Source organism: Parus major, chromosome Z (genome assembly GCF_001522545.3).
Source record: "Parus major isolate Abel chromosome Z, Parus_major1.1, whole genome shotgun sequence".
In the NCBI taxonomy this organism is placed as follows: Eukaryota; Metazoa; Chordata; class Aves; order Passeriformes; family Paridae; genus Parus; species Parus major.
The window spans coordinates 22,484,990-22,499,916 of record NC_031799.1 but is presented as its reverse complement, the minus strand read 5'-3'; the positions used below and the strand labels follow the sequence as shown (position 1 = coordinate 22,499,916).

General features: G+C 38.5%; 1 protein-coding gene across 8 annotated transcripts in view; it reads right to left on the bottom strand.

Annotated features, from left to right (window-relative positions):
* AP3B1 (adaptor related protein complex 3 subunit beta 1) overlaps positions 1 to 14,927 on the bottom strand; it is a 155,922-nt gene that overhangs the window by 126,083 nt on the left and 14,912 nt on the right. For 7 of the 8 annotated variants that reach the window (XR_001525400.3, XM_015652739.3, XM_033520578.1 and 4 more), the window contains exons 3-5: positions 9,625 to 9,699; positions 5,152 to 5,247; positions 2,764 to 2,924 (exon numbers count right to left, since the gene is read on the bottom strand). Coding sequence is in view for 6 of the 8 variants with exons in the window: in XM_015652739.3 (XP_015508225.1) it covers positions 2,764 to 2,924; positions 5,152 to 5,247; positions 9,625 to 9,699 (332 nt within the window). In the remaining 2 variants the exon portion in view is untranslated. Of the gene's footprint in view, positions 1 to 2,763; positions 2,925 to 5,151; positions 5,248 to 9,624; positions 9,700 to 14,927 lie in introns of those variants that run through there. The other variant, XM_033520577.1, reaches the window with a different exon arrangement.

Sequence of the window (14,927 nt, the reverse complement as noted above, 5' to 3'; positions counted from 1 at the left end):
CCTGGTGCAGCTTTGCCCTGCTCCTCCACAGGCTGTGCAACCTGGGAGAGGGGGACTGAGCCAGACTCCCGGGGAGGGGATGGAGACTGCAGGGTATCCCACAGGCCAGGCCAGGCTGTGCTGCAGCACTGGCTTCTCCCAAGAATCTCTCCAAGTCCCGTTCTGGAGGGGTGGCCGAAGCTCTTCCTGGGGGGGGGGCCCCCCCAGACAGCTGTTGATACTCGCTGACACTCCCCCCACCACTGCCTGCACAGGCAGCTTCAGGCCAAAAACTGTCTGGTCTCTCCGAGCAGCTGCTGGGCTGAGAGAGACACCTGAAATCCAACACCATAAATATGCTTGGGTCAGATTTTAACCCTTTCACTAAACAGGTGAGACCGCAGACTTTAATCCCCTCTCCAGAGAGAGGAAAGTGGGAGTGAACGACACGTAAGAGACAACATGAAACATCAGGATCAGTAAAAGAAAGAGTCAAGCTTCAGGTGGAGGGAGAATGCAGAGATGCTTTAATAAACTGAAATGTTATTTCAGTAGGGCCATGGAGATGGACAATAATGTTCTGAAAATCTCCTTTAATTTGTTAAAGAGTACTAGGGGGATGAAGTGTTCAAGCTGTAGATATGACCAAAGGTATCCACTGATGAAGCTGAGCAGATGGTGGAGTAGCTGTGATCCCATGAGATGCTTGAACAGAGAAATTAGAGCTGATGAAGACTGTGCCCCCAGGGAGAGAGGAAGAAAACCTCTGCTCCCAGAGATGATCACAGAGACGAGATCACATGATCACAGATCCACAGATGAAGAGAACCTTTGCCTTTGAATAACTCATCCTTAAAATAATACCCCTTGAGTTCATGGCCCATGAACACACCTCTGAGTGGTGTGAAAATGGGAGGAGGGCATGATGGCAGAGTTTTTGCCTGGGCAGCTGCCAGTCATAGAAATGTAAAGCCATGAGAAAACTGTTTCTTGTGGAGAACTCTCCATGGAATGCCAAGAGAAAACTCCTTTCAGTACAGAGACTGATGAAAAGACTATTGTACAGCTGGTACTGCTTTAACACCCCAGGTTTTGTCTCTATGTTGTCAGCTGGGAAAAGAAAGGTTGGGTGGGGGAAGGAAAGATTTCTGGAGGTTTCATTCTGGTTTCTTATTCTTGTAGTTAATAAAGTTTTTTTATTCCTTTTAAGTTTTAAGCCTGTTTAGCCCTTCTCCTAATCCGTATCTCACAGCAAAAAATGAGTAAGTACCATGGTGATTTTAGCTAGTGCTAAAACCCATCACATACACTTATCTATCCATGCTGTGAAACTGATGACTGCAGAGGCAGTCTCTATTGTGTGTGCATGTGTGATACAGAAGAGTTAAACCATGGGATATACAGGCCTACACAACTGCAGCACCAGCAATGAGAACAAGCATGTATGTCGTCACTGAGTGACTGCCTGAGAATATCAAACCAGAGTAGATGGCTTGGGAAGCCCACTATTGAGGTGGGGCCATAGATCTAGGCTGGACATCTATATGTGTGTCTGAGTGCAATAACTGCAGATTTTGTCTACCAGACAGCCCAGGGTATTCAGGGAAACTACAGAAGAAACAGTAAGGTCTGGAAGTCTATTGAGACATCCATTTGAGTGTCTCAATCTGTTTCTCTCATCACTTCCTCTCCACCTAAATCAAGAGAGATAAAAATGTATATGGGCCCCTCACAGCAAAATCTTAGTATCTAAATCTAGATACTGTGGGATTCATTAGTGTTCAAGCAAAAGAGTTGGGCATGTGTGCGTCTGACTAAGGGAATCTGCAGCAGAAAGTGCAGAAGGTTTGAAAGCATTGTGCATTTGTGTGTACCCCTGACTGGGAATCAAAAGCCTTTTACTGGAAACACTGAGCATCTAGGGTTAGTATTAGGGATCTATATTGTACACATCCAGGCACGCAAATGTGTCTGTATACTGATCAGCCAGAGTGCAACAGAGTAAGGCTGCTGTGCTGGTATTGTCTGCATGACTGCTCATGTCTGACTCTGGTGATCTCTATAGATGGCTTCGTGTATTTGTGTTGTATATGTATCAGTGTCTACATGCCCATTAGGAATGCATGCTCAGAGTTGCGACTTGGTGGTCTGAAGGGGCATGGAATTGTAGCAGCCTCGGGTTACCTGATTCAGAACCTCTAGTGTCTCTCAACCTCCACTATTTGGCATAGATGAAATAAAAGTAGTAGAATAAATGAAATGCCTGGAGATGTTTTGCAAAGGTACAGGTTCTGTTGACTCCACTTTGCAAAACAGTAGCCACTTATATATATATATATATATACTTATATAGTAACTCTCACACAGCAAGAATTTCTGAAGTAGGAAGATTGGAAAGATTTGGACTTGCACAGATAAAATTTCTAACAGTTAGCATTCTTTTGTCACCTGCACCACATAAATGATACAGACTTGAAACTGAATTCATAGATACTGAGAATACCCATCAAAACAGTTGTTACATAGAAGAAAATAACTAGTATATTAAAAATAAAAGATAGTGTATCAGTTTATTTTTGTAACTCTTTATATTTATTCTGTTTAGCCTAGCAAGCAAGGGAATTCCCAGAATTACAACCAAACCAGTTGAATGACAGAATGTCTTCACACACCCCATACTTTTAAAGAAATGGATCTGAGACATGCCAAAGTCACAGTAGCCTTTATAAATGTAGTCCACAACTGTCATAACGTTGTTTTTCAGTAATTGCCAGAATCACTTACCTGTACAGTTTTTGGATGGCATGGGCTGCATTCTTTCTCACATAAGGAGATAAATCAGAAGAAGCTTCCTTAATAGCAAGCATCATAATAGGAACAATAATTGGGACACGTATACTGGATAAAACTCTTAAAGCACTTGCACGGATTAACTGATTAGGATCCTAAAGAACAGGGGTGAAGGGGAGAAATAAAATAAGATAGTGCAGAAACAAAACATTAAATCTACTGCTGTGTTTACACTGATTAGTAATGACACAATAAAACATGTACATCTAAGTCAGACTTGCAAGTGAAGACCACGCTAATAAAGAAAATGTGCTACACATAACACAAAAAAATAAAAAAAAGCAAAATTAATTAAGAAAGAGAACATTAAATATTTTAAAAATATGAAAATTTTACAAAGTAAATCATTAACATAAAAATACGCTAATTATGGATAGAAAAGACTAATTTTTAATTTAATAATCTGATACATTTGCTGCAATCCAAGTAGAATTCAGATACTATGAGAGACACACTACTTCAATTTTATTACTTATATTTATGAAATGCCAATAAAAACGTTGTTCTCAGTTGTGACATTCCCATTCAAGTTCTTGGCAAAATATCCATATTATGCTTTACTGCAAGAAATGAACTGAAGCCAGTAAAAAAAACAATTTTAAGGAACATGTCAAAAGGTAAATGTTTTGAGACTTTTTTTATTTCTTATCCTCTCTTCTTTTGCCCCAGTCCTTGGTCAGTTTTACAATACTAGGGCTAGCTTGGAGATACAACATACCTGTAATTGGATGAACTGTTATGTAAACTTTATCCATTAATCACAGGCTTGGAACACAAGGGGAAAATGTTGCTTAATCAAGTACTAAATCCCCCGAAATCTAGCAAAGTGAAATTCCAGCATCATTAATTCATTATAATGCACATAGTCTTGCCAGAAGGTAATCTCCCAAAGAATATTTCTCCTAATGACTGAGAGCTGGCAACACATATTTACAGACTGGTATTACCTAATTATCAATTCATCTGAGATCTCAATATTCCTACCTCTTAGAAGGTTCTAAATAGTAAGTATCTGCATGGTGAAAGCCCTTTATTTGACCATTTTTGGAAAAATATCTTGTTCCTACCATAGTTTGCAAGGTCATCTGCAGCCACTTAAGTTGAAAATAAAAAGTTCCTTCAATAGAGGGAGGTAAAAAAAAACATCTCCACACATAAAGTGAAATTATAATCATTACAAAATGAGAAACAAAACATTACAAGAAATGACCAGAAACCTATCTTTCATAGCAGGCTTAGTAATTTCTTTAGTTGCTGACAATCTCCCCTAATTTGGTGTATACACCTTTGCCACACCACCAGTTGTTCTTTTTTCTACTCAGCCACAACATTATCACTCTTCTCTCTGCTCTCATTACCCACAGATTTTTAAATAGTTATGCCATGAGGAGTGTTCACTGTATACATGTATCACAAAAAATACTGGATACAAAGTCATTTGTATTCAAGCTTTCCACGCCAGTCAGAGATAGTGAAGGCAGTACATATGATACTGGAATGAAAGTTCAAGGAAAGGGGGCAGAAAACTACAGCTGCACAGATGGTGCTCTGAGTGCAACATTTTCCATCAAAATGCAAGGTGTGGGTTAAGTGACGTAACAGAAATGAGCCTAGAGTATAAGAAGGGTACAAAGAAAACCTAATATCTTATTATCAAAACAGGCAAAATTTCAGAACAGAGACTTAATAAATCTTTCTTCTCTCCACAGTCACACTTCAAAGGCAATCCTAAAGTTTGCTGTCTAATCCCATTTATCATTGCTATCTCATCTGAAACAAAAGAGTAGAAAAGGCTATTTTTTCAGTGCTTTTAATGAAAAAGTACCATGTGACTGACATGACATTATTAGAATAATAATAATATAGAATAAATTAGAATATTCAAATACTGAATATTTTAATTTAAGTACTACTGTCTTCCTTATGTTTCAGTTCTCTGTTATACACAAAGCTCTTTCTTTTTCATCAATTAAAAGGAACATAGGTGGCTCATGGTAATAACAGGGTCTTTGTCCATACATTTAAGTTATACTGGAATGAGGAAAGTCATTCCAGAAATTAAATGGTTGGCATGTGGATTTGAAAGCACCATTCTTCTGCTTTTCTTAAGTGAAGTAATTTTACTTCTTTCAGGCTTACTTAGCTGCTTGACAAGGTTTGAGGTTGCAGAGAAAAACTTGGTCAATCACGTAACTTAAAACTACTTTATCAGATTTAGATATTTACATGTTTTAGTTCACCATACTACACTTACACAGGTATTTTTATTTTTGTGCTACCAGCTCAGAATTCCCTATAAAATGTTATTTAGTAGTCACTCACTTTTAAAGCACGCTGGAAAGTACTGATGGACAATAATGCTAGATCTTGCTGCTCCTCTGCATAGCGCATCAGATAAACGTACACAAGCTTTTTTATCTGAAAAGAAAAAGCACAGTGAATATCACTATGAAAAGGTCTTAGAATAATATAAAACTAGCTTCTAGGTTTCCCAGTTTTATCAACATTTTCTTCTTTGAAGAAAAAGCTAATAGATCCCTGGAGCACTCACGTATCTCCAGGTGTTTTGTAAGATACTGGAGTACTCCAGTATCTTACAAAACACCTGAGGTGCTGCAATGCTACCTAATTAATGTAACTGTCAGATGAAGGCTAGCAACCCAAAGTTCTACTTTATATTGTTAACTCTACTTTATATTGTTAACTAGTAACTCAAGACTATAATAATCTAAGATGGAGAAACTGATCACTTGAGCACACTCTTTTTTTTCTTATAGAAAATAGGTTAAAGTGCAATAGTCAAGAATTTCAACAAGTCCATTTTATTTTACCCTGAAACTCAAAATAAATAACTTTAACATATTTGAAAGTGGAAACAACTTACAGCTGAAGTGTGGTAACTTACCCATCTCAAATCTGATTAAAAGAGCACTTATCTTGGATGAAAATAAAGGATGTTAGATTTATGTCTGCATGACTACAAGCATTCAAAAGATGCAATATAAGCATACTACAAAGGACGCAATGTCCAAAGGTTAAGAAAACCTGAGTATGATTTTGGGGAGAAGGGTATTCAATTTAGTTCACTTTACCACTCATACCCAGAAAGAGTGAAAACATTTTTTTTACATTTGAGTAGTTAACTGACTGTTGGGGTTTATAATGGAAAATTCTGAAAGACCCTCAACTACAGCTGTGCAAATAATTACTGTCACTATCAGAAGATCTGTCTTTGTGCCAATTCTGGCAAAAAAAACATAATATTAAATCACAGAAGGTTATACCATACTAAATTATTTTTTGTTCAGCTGTAGAGAAGTAGCAATCAACATTGACCACAAGAGGCCTGTGCACTGAATGACTGCAGGTGTGCAAAGAAAGCCTCCTTTCCTTGAAACCACTCTGTGACTCGAAATGGAAGCACTCAGAGCTTCGTGACTACACTAGTCTTTTACCATTTACCTTCATTCAATGTTAAAATGTTCTGTTCTATACAGCTAATCATAACAGAGGCACATTAGGCTTGAGGAACACAGGCAGATTTGTTTAATTAATTTATCAATATAAGCATATAAAAATCCATGAATTATTGATAAAGACTTACTTTTGTTCTATACTACCAATTGTTTATCAGGTCACTTTTTGTATCCTTACCATCCATGACTTGATGCACATAACCAAGCTGAGGTCAGTATGCATTTACAACAAAAAAATCATAAGGCACTTCTGTAAACAATAAGATGCCCTTCACTTCTCTTTAAATAAATTAACATGCTATACCGCTTCTTCATCTCCATTTTCCTGGATCAGAGCACTGAGCCCTGATTTAAAAATCCAAACTTAGGACTCAGAGAAAGGATACGCTGTCACAGTCCTCTGAGAACAACCTCAGGAGAGCCTCAGCTCCCATGCCCAGGTGTTAAAACCTCCAAGAGTCAACAAAAACCAGAGCACCTTCCAGACTGAAGGTGTTTTATGTGTACAGAAATGGGACACATATGAAAAGTATTTTAGACATGGGATGTTCTGGGGAAGAACTAAAGTGAAGGAGAAGCAAGGGAAATCTATATGATCTGGAAAGAATAAAGTCAGGGAAAAACAGAAGGGTAAGATGGCTGAACAGTTTGGTAGTTGGTGCATCTATCCTTCTGTTCCCTGCACATGAATGGTAAAATCTGTTGCATTAACTCATTACTTTTAATTCTAAACTACTTTCCTTGGTGAGGTACTCTTTATTCAGTGTGAAGATGTGTTTACATGCAGCTACAGCCAGGACACAGGCTGGAGGGCTGCTGTTGGGCACCAGCCACTAGAAAGACCAGAGTGACGGGACTTAAGAATGACTCCAGCAACTGCAATGTGACAAAGCCATAGGGATCTCTAAGTGCAGGGTGGCCAGGACCTGGAACAACTGAGGGTCTAGCTGCCAACAGCTAAGCTGGGACCACAGGCTAGACAGTCCATGAGCATGCATGTAACTGAAGAGACCAGAATATGTGAAATCAAGCACAAGCCAAGGTGTCCGTGGTGCCAGTGACTGGAATGGGTGAAGGTATATGACTGCATCAAGCTGCATCAGCTAACAAATAGGTGAAGTGGCCTGGGAAGGAAGTAGGTGTGGGTCTGAGCATCTAAGGGCAAGAGCACAGGAGGAGCTGGCTATGGCATAGACCACTGAAGTCCCATCCAGCTGCAAGGGAAGCTCATGGCCTGTGGGTCTCTAGAGCAAAGAACCATAGCTTTTTTGTGCATCTCTTCAAGGGCATAACAAGAGGGGTTTAGATTATAGAGGAGCAAGGAAGTTCTGGCGAGGTCTAGTTGTACATGCGCACAGGTGCACACACCTGTGTGTCCAAGGGCAAATCCATGAGGGAGCAGGAGAGTCCTGGTTTACAGGCATTCATATGTGTAAAGATGTTTGTACCAGCAAATGAAAAAGGGACACAGCCGTAGGGGCTCATATGTTCAGGTGCCATCAACAGTGGTGGCTGAGATCCATGGGCCAGATATTGGGCAGAGTGTGGATGAACACTGTATATACATACACATTCACACCAGCAGACCATCTTGAACTGCCAATATGCTGGTGCTGAGTTCACCTGAATATCCTGTGACTGTTGGTGTGGTTGCCTCTGTACATATCTATTCTATGTATGTACAGGTATAATATTTATGCATATGTGCACACCTACTGAGGGATACAGTCTCAGCTTCACTACTGAAGTAGGCTTAAAGGCTGGAACTGGGACAATCTTGACTCTATCAGAGGAACTAGAGGTTACAGCCCTAACAGTTAAAAGCACTCCAGACTGATAATATTAAGGCACCCCTCTTTGTGTAAGGTCTCGTTGTTTAAAACTGGACTTAAGACTATTTATAACTTACAAACTCAAATTACAGTGGAACAGAATATTTAACTAGTCTGATTTCTCATCCCATATATTTTTACTGCCTATTACTAAAAGTACAATTACAACTTCTAAAATTATTTTAATACAGTAAGTTTCTGAAATACTCTGAATTAGCATCTTTGCATATTTACACCTCCTTGACTTACCAGAGCTCAATATTTGGCGTTGGCCAAATATATACACTCTCTCAAAGAACAAAAAACCCAAAAGTTTTCATAGTAACTAAAAAACAATAATTTCTTTAAAGCTACAATTAAACTCAAACTTGACTATTACTATCCATCCATGTAAATACAGAAGAAAACTGATGTTTTATCCATTATATCACAGCATGTCAGAGTGAGAAAGGGATTTGCTGAAGCCATTATCATAGGAAATATAATCTTCAGTGCCATAAGTCAGGGAAAAGTATTTTTTTTGTTCCCATTAACAACAAAGACTGAACTACACATTTTCAGAAGAGGACAGAAGAACTGAAGCATACCTCTCCTTAAAATACAATACTTCATACAACTGTTGCCCACATTTTTCAGAAATTACAATCCTGAACAGTAGGAAGTAACTAAAGTCATTGCATGTTCACCCTACTTTCATCAGACTGATGCTTGTTAGGCACCATGAGGTCTCAAACTATAAACTTACAGATGTTATTTTTATCGAAATCTCATTTGTCAAGCCAACTATAACTCTGACACTTCTGCAGGGAGGCTGTCAGATTATGCACAGTAATGCTAGTGAGCATCAAAGTCACATTTTCTACATACACCCTGTGGTTATACAACAGTAACCCTGTGGATTTAAACACATCATCATTTAACACAACTTCAATTTTTTCACATTCTGGAAATCTTAATTTTCACTAGTCTAAGATAGATTTTTTTTTTTTTTCCCCCCTTGCTTTCTTACAAGAAATGAAAAAAAAAATAATTAAAAATACAGAAGCAAGCTACTTTGTGTGTCTATTAATAGCCAATATAGATGTAAGAACACACTTTTTTTACCCAGTCATTACCTTTCAGCTTTGATTTGCAACAAACATTTAAAAATAGAATATAGCACAAGCACAAGCTTTGCAAAAGGCACCATACTTCAAATAAACTATAACAACTTTTCTCAATTAAACCATACTTCAAAACTTTCTAAAATTAAGTAATTTTTTAAAAGTGTAAAGAGCTGTAAAGATTCTTTCCTCCAAATCACCCAACAAGTTCCCTTTATTTATGCATAAATTTATTATCATAATGTCCTTATTGAAATAAACTCCTAAAAAGTTCCATTAATGACACTGGAGATTTTTTGCTTTATGTTGAAGTCTAATACAATTAGATAAAATTCTCATAAACAAATTTTCCATAACAGTATGCTTAACAAGTTAGAGGAATACCTCAATATTTTTACTGGCAACATTCTTCACAACAGCAGGAAACAGCTCAGAAGCATTTTTTCCCTTTGCAATCATCTGAAAAAAAAGGAGACAAATCTTAGTAATGTGAAGATATAATTTCTTAGAATGTGGTTTGGGTTTTGTTGCTTTATTAAAGATCTGTATTTCAAATCTTATTTCTATGAAATTGAGACTAAAGATGCGGGTTTGTTAAATATTAGACCTTACAGGATACAATCCATAGAATAAAAACTCTGGGGCACTGGCTGATTATGAGTTTGCAGGAGTGAAATCCATGAACTGGACTTTAACATATAAGCACATAATTTTTAATGCTTTCAAAATTACTAAAAACAAAGACACTGCTAATCCAAAAAGCCCTGAAGAATTACATTTTGGGAGCTGGAGGGAAAAAAAAGGCACCCAACAACCCAATAAAATCCAAGAAGTTATGTAAGTTTAAGTCGCGTTCCTTTTCCCTGGAAGAACTGTGATTTGCAACAGAACCAAGGAGAAAAATAAACATAAATGTCACACTTTAAAAACAAAACAAGGTTATTTTCCATAGCTAGTTAAACACAGAAGGCCATTAAGTGTTTATACAGAACAAAAAAGAATATACAAAAGCCACATGGTAAAAGCAAGATCAATCAACCCACCAATTTTTTTTTTTTGTGAAAGGAAGTTTCCATGTTTGATCATGAAAAAGGTATGTCACAAACAGTAAAATTGTCACAATAAAGATCATAAACATCAAAAGCTGGGTTTAGCTTCTATTCTTGTACAAACAGCTTAAGAAGGAAGTTATTTGTAGGAAACCGGGTACACTAAAAGGAATTAAATACTTTCATATACACTATAGCTGCACAATGTTCTGCTCTAGATATAATTCCAGTAGAATCTCTAGCAGTACTTTATGTCTAAACTGAAAACCCGGGAATTTCAGGATCATGTTACATTGAGTTACATCAAGTTCAGTGCTGCTGAATACACACCCAGAGCACTCCCAGCTCTAAGAATCTGTTTCTTGCTCAAGGTCAAGATTCAGGCGGCCAAACATCCAAGTTAATCAGAAAACACAAAATCTAACTAAAAAATCATAGAATCGTGACCTTTAAAAGTCATCTAGTCCTGCAGCAAGGAGGAACATCTGCAAGATGTTCACAGATCAGGTGGCTCAAAGTCCCACCATGTTTCCAAGGATGGGGTACTCACCATGCCTCTGGGCAACCTGTCCCAGAGTTTCACCACCATCATGGTAAAATGTTCTTCCTTGTATTTAATCTAAATCAACTGTCTTTTATTTTAAAACCATCCCCTCTCATCCAGTCATCACAGGTCCTACTGGAAAGTCTCTCTCCAGCTTTCTCAGAGACTCTTTTACATACTGGAGGGTGCTATAAGGTCTCCCCAGAGCCCTCTCTTCTCCCGGCTGAATAACTCTCTCAGCCTGCCCTCACAGGAGAGGTGCTCCAGCCCTCAGATCCTTTTGGTGGCCTGCTCTGGACCCACTGTAACATGTCCATTTTTCCTGTCCTGAGGAGTGCAGAATTGTACTATATGCAGCTCTCGAGCTGGGACTCTGGTATGAGAGTGGAGGACCATCATCTTCCTTAATCTGCTGGCCACACTTTCTGGGCCCTTAGTGAACACTGTCAGCTCACAACCACCATTTCATCCACCAGCACGCCCAAGGCCTTCTTGCTGGAGCTGCTCTTGATCCCCTCAACCACCAACTTCTGCTGATACTGGAGGCTGCCCTGACCCAAGGGCTGGACCTTGTACTTGGCCTTGTTGAACCCTGTGATATTGCCACAGGTTCACATCAAAAGTCTGTCCAGATCACTCTGGATGGCATCCCATCCCTCACGCGTGTCAAGTGCACCACACTTGTATTGCCTGCAGATTTGGCAAAGGTGGACTCAATCCCACCATCTATGTCATTAATGAAGATATCAAATATTACTGGTCCCAGTACAGACCCCTGAGTGACACCTCTTGTCACCAATGTCCATTGAGGTAAAACATACATAAGCAACAACAAATATGCAGGGATCCAACAAAGAAAGAAGAGTTCTGCAGCTACAGTTACTCCTGTCCATAACTGTTACATTCCAGCCATTATTCAACATTATACACCTGATTAAACTTCATATTACCAACTCTCAAGATCTGTTTGTGTATTTCATTGCTAAAACTCAATAAAAGCATAGAGTTAGGATCTCATGCAACACAACCAAAAACACACAAAGCCAGGCAATACCTGGTAAACTGTATATTCTGAGAAGCTTAGAAGAAGGATGCTGGAAAGAAGAAGACAGCTGTAGTTCAAGCTATTACTCAGTTTTTCAAAAGGGTATTAAGAACAGGTGTCCAGCATGACATTTTGATCTAAACCATTTAACATCTTAAACTGTTTATTTCACCTGTATTAAAACACAGGAAGTGATACAAGCACTGTGAAAAAGCAAGCACATTAAATGAGTTCCAATGGGGTTTTAACAAAGAATCTAAAATCAATTTCCTACTTTCAGGACTGGGGAGGGGGTGGGGGGGCACAATAAATGCCAAATTCAGAATGACAAGGCAGAACTTAGCAATAAGATGCATTGCAGAGAAGTAAGACAGAATGAAAAATTACCACCTTGGCGCAACAGAAGTTACAATAGTCACAAATAGGGATGATCCTCAGATGTCCCTGGCAGACGGTAATCGTATAGCACTATGCATTGCTGGGATTATTTAGTTGATCTGCTGTAATAGCTCATGTGAATATGTATTTAGGGTCTTTTGTAAGAGTGTATTTTGATTCTTTATTGCAGAACGATTTGTGTAGATCCTCCCTAGCTCATGGATCATTAGCCAGAAAGACTGTAATGGTTCTTTCCAAGACTAAGGTCTATCAGGTCATTTTTGTTGTGATGCCTAGACATTCTCCATTTGTGTTGTCTTTTATGTGTCTTAAGTCTCTGGAGTTCCTGCACAAAAACTTTAATTCTAGAGTAAGTGCTGTGTATTGTCAAAATGTACTAACATATTTTTTTTTTTCCATGTGAGAGACACACAGACATGGATGATACTCTCTGAGGGAAACCAGGCATGTTTCCTAAACTTATGCTCTGAAATCTTCAGGAGTGAAATTCCACTGATTTTTTCCCCAGAAATTCAAACCAGGTTTCAAGATCTGGTACTGGTTGTTAAAATATCAGTGAATGTTTTAAAAGAAATATCAGCTTTATGTTTTCATGCATATAGTAGAATATGTATACACAAAAATTTGGTTTTAAACCAGCACTGTTATTCATATTCTGCCAAATACTGCAATTATTTATTGCATGCATATAAGGAGAAACATGCAAAATAACATACTGATTTAAAGAAAAAAAAAGAAGCCATTGATCGTGAAAATCGTATTTTAGCTGAAAGTAGGCTTAGGTACCTTCATGCATAAGGGACAAGTGAAAGGATCAAAATTGGACTACTCCTATGTATGAAATTATATTGTTTTAAGTCACTCTCTGGAAGACAGATTTGGTTTTATTTATAATGAATCTTCCTCTCTCTAGGAGAAAGTTCACTAAATACCTTAAAGGAGGAAGCAGCCGCAAAAAGCACTATAACCAGCATTCTCCTACTTTCTATCATGCCAATATGAACAAATGAAGGTTTAACCCCTTAAAGTCTACTCAAATACTAAGGTAACTGTTAGTATCATAGAATTATAGTGACACAGAACAGTTTAGGTTGGCAGGGCTTTTAAAGACTAACCCCTCTACTGTGGTTAGGGATGCCTAACCGCACATCTCCCCTGTGAGGAAAGGCTGAGAGAATTGGAACTGTACAGCCTAGAGAAGAGAAGACTCTGGGGAGACCTTATAGAACCTTCCAGTACGTAGTAAAGGGGGCTAAAAGAGAGCAGGAGAGAGACTTGTATTACTTGGCATGTAATGACAGGACAAGGGATAACAGCTTTAAGCTGACAAGTTTATACTAGATGTTAGAAAAAAATCATTGCGAGGGTGGTGAGGCAGTAAAACAGGTTGGCCAGGGAAGTTTTGGATTCTGTATGCACTGTTTTTTCAACTATCTAAAACTTTGAAAATAAGCATTCCAGTGAGACATGTTAAACAATACTCTGACAAGAGAGTTCCTTTTTCCTCTAGTAATAAGGCCAGAGGAAGCCTTTCATCTCTGAAAAACACATCTCAGCCCTCAGAGATGTAAGCTCCTCTCCATATGTAACCACAGAAGCACCTTTGTGCTCCACAAGAACATTATCACCACTCTTAAAAGACCTCATGCTCATATTGCGCAATGTCCCAGTCCTGACCTGTAAAGCTCATTGGCTGAGTTTGCTATGTCAACCATTGGTTGGTTCCAGGTATCAGCTGTCTGACGCACTGTAAACTTAGCACAGGAAACAGCAAATACCTTGAAGATATGAAAGAGACTGAAAACAGAGGATCCGGTAAATCAAACAACTCACTTGTGGTTAAATAATGGTCAGCTAAGAAGGCTGTTTCTACTTTAAGCAGCAGCAGCTGAGCAAGGTAAAAATATCCAAAAATCAGAAGGTGCCTACTGCCATTTGGGGAAGTAGTGCTTTTCCTGCAGTACAAAGTGCTTAGAACAGGAACAGAAACCAATGACATGAACTTAAAAAGGACAGAAATCTGATACTGGAAACTAGAGAGAATTGTCAGAATTAGAAAATGGAGGAGCAGAAGAAAGAATGTGCCCAATTAGTTCTACCATCCCTTGCTGAAGACCTCTTGAGCCTGATCACTTCAGCCTAAGTCCGTCAAGGATCACAGCTATCACTGCTAACTATACATCTCCAGCTTCATGGTATCACACGCTTCCAGAAAATTAAAGAAGCTGTCAAGAACTCTTTTGAATGCTCAGCAGCAGCACATATTTAAAATAGTTTGCTCATTGCATGCTCATTTGTAATGACAGTATTTTTTGTAGGAAAAAAAAAACCCAATCACAGTAAACCCTTGATTTAAAACTTAAAGCTGATTCAATTTAATACTTTCTAATTCCCCTCAATACACATACATACCCACCTACATTCAGTTTCAACAGTTTCCAATTACAGATAAAGATGTGGCCAGCTTTTCAAAAAAGAAAACCAAGGAAGCAAGAAGCAACTTGCCACAACTCTCCTGCCCACAGTAATAACCAGAAAAAAAAGTCTTTCCTGAGGGAAGCAGAAGAACATAAAGTTTACCACGGCACTTATAGAGGCCATGTTTTTTTGCAACAGCGCATCTTTATGCCAGACTGGTCAAACCCTTGAG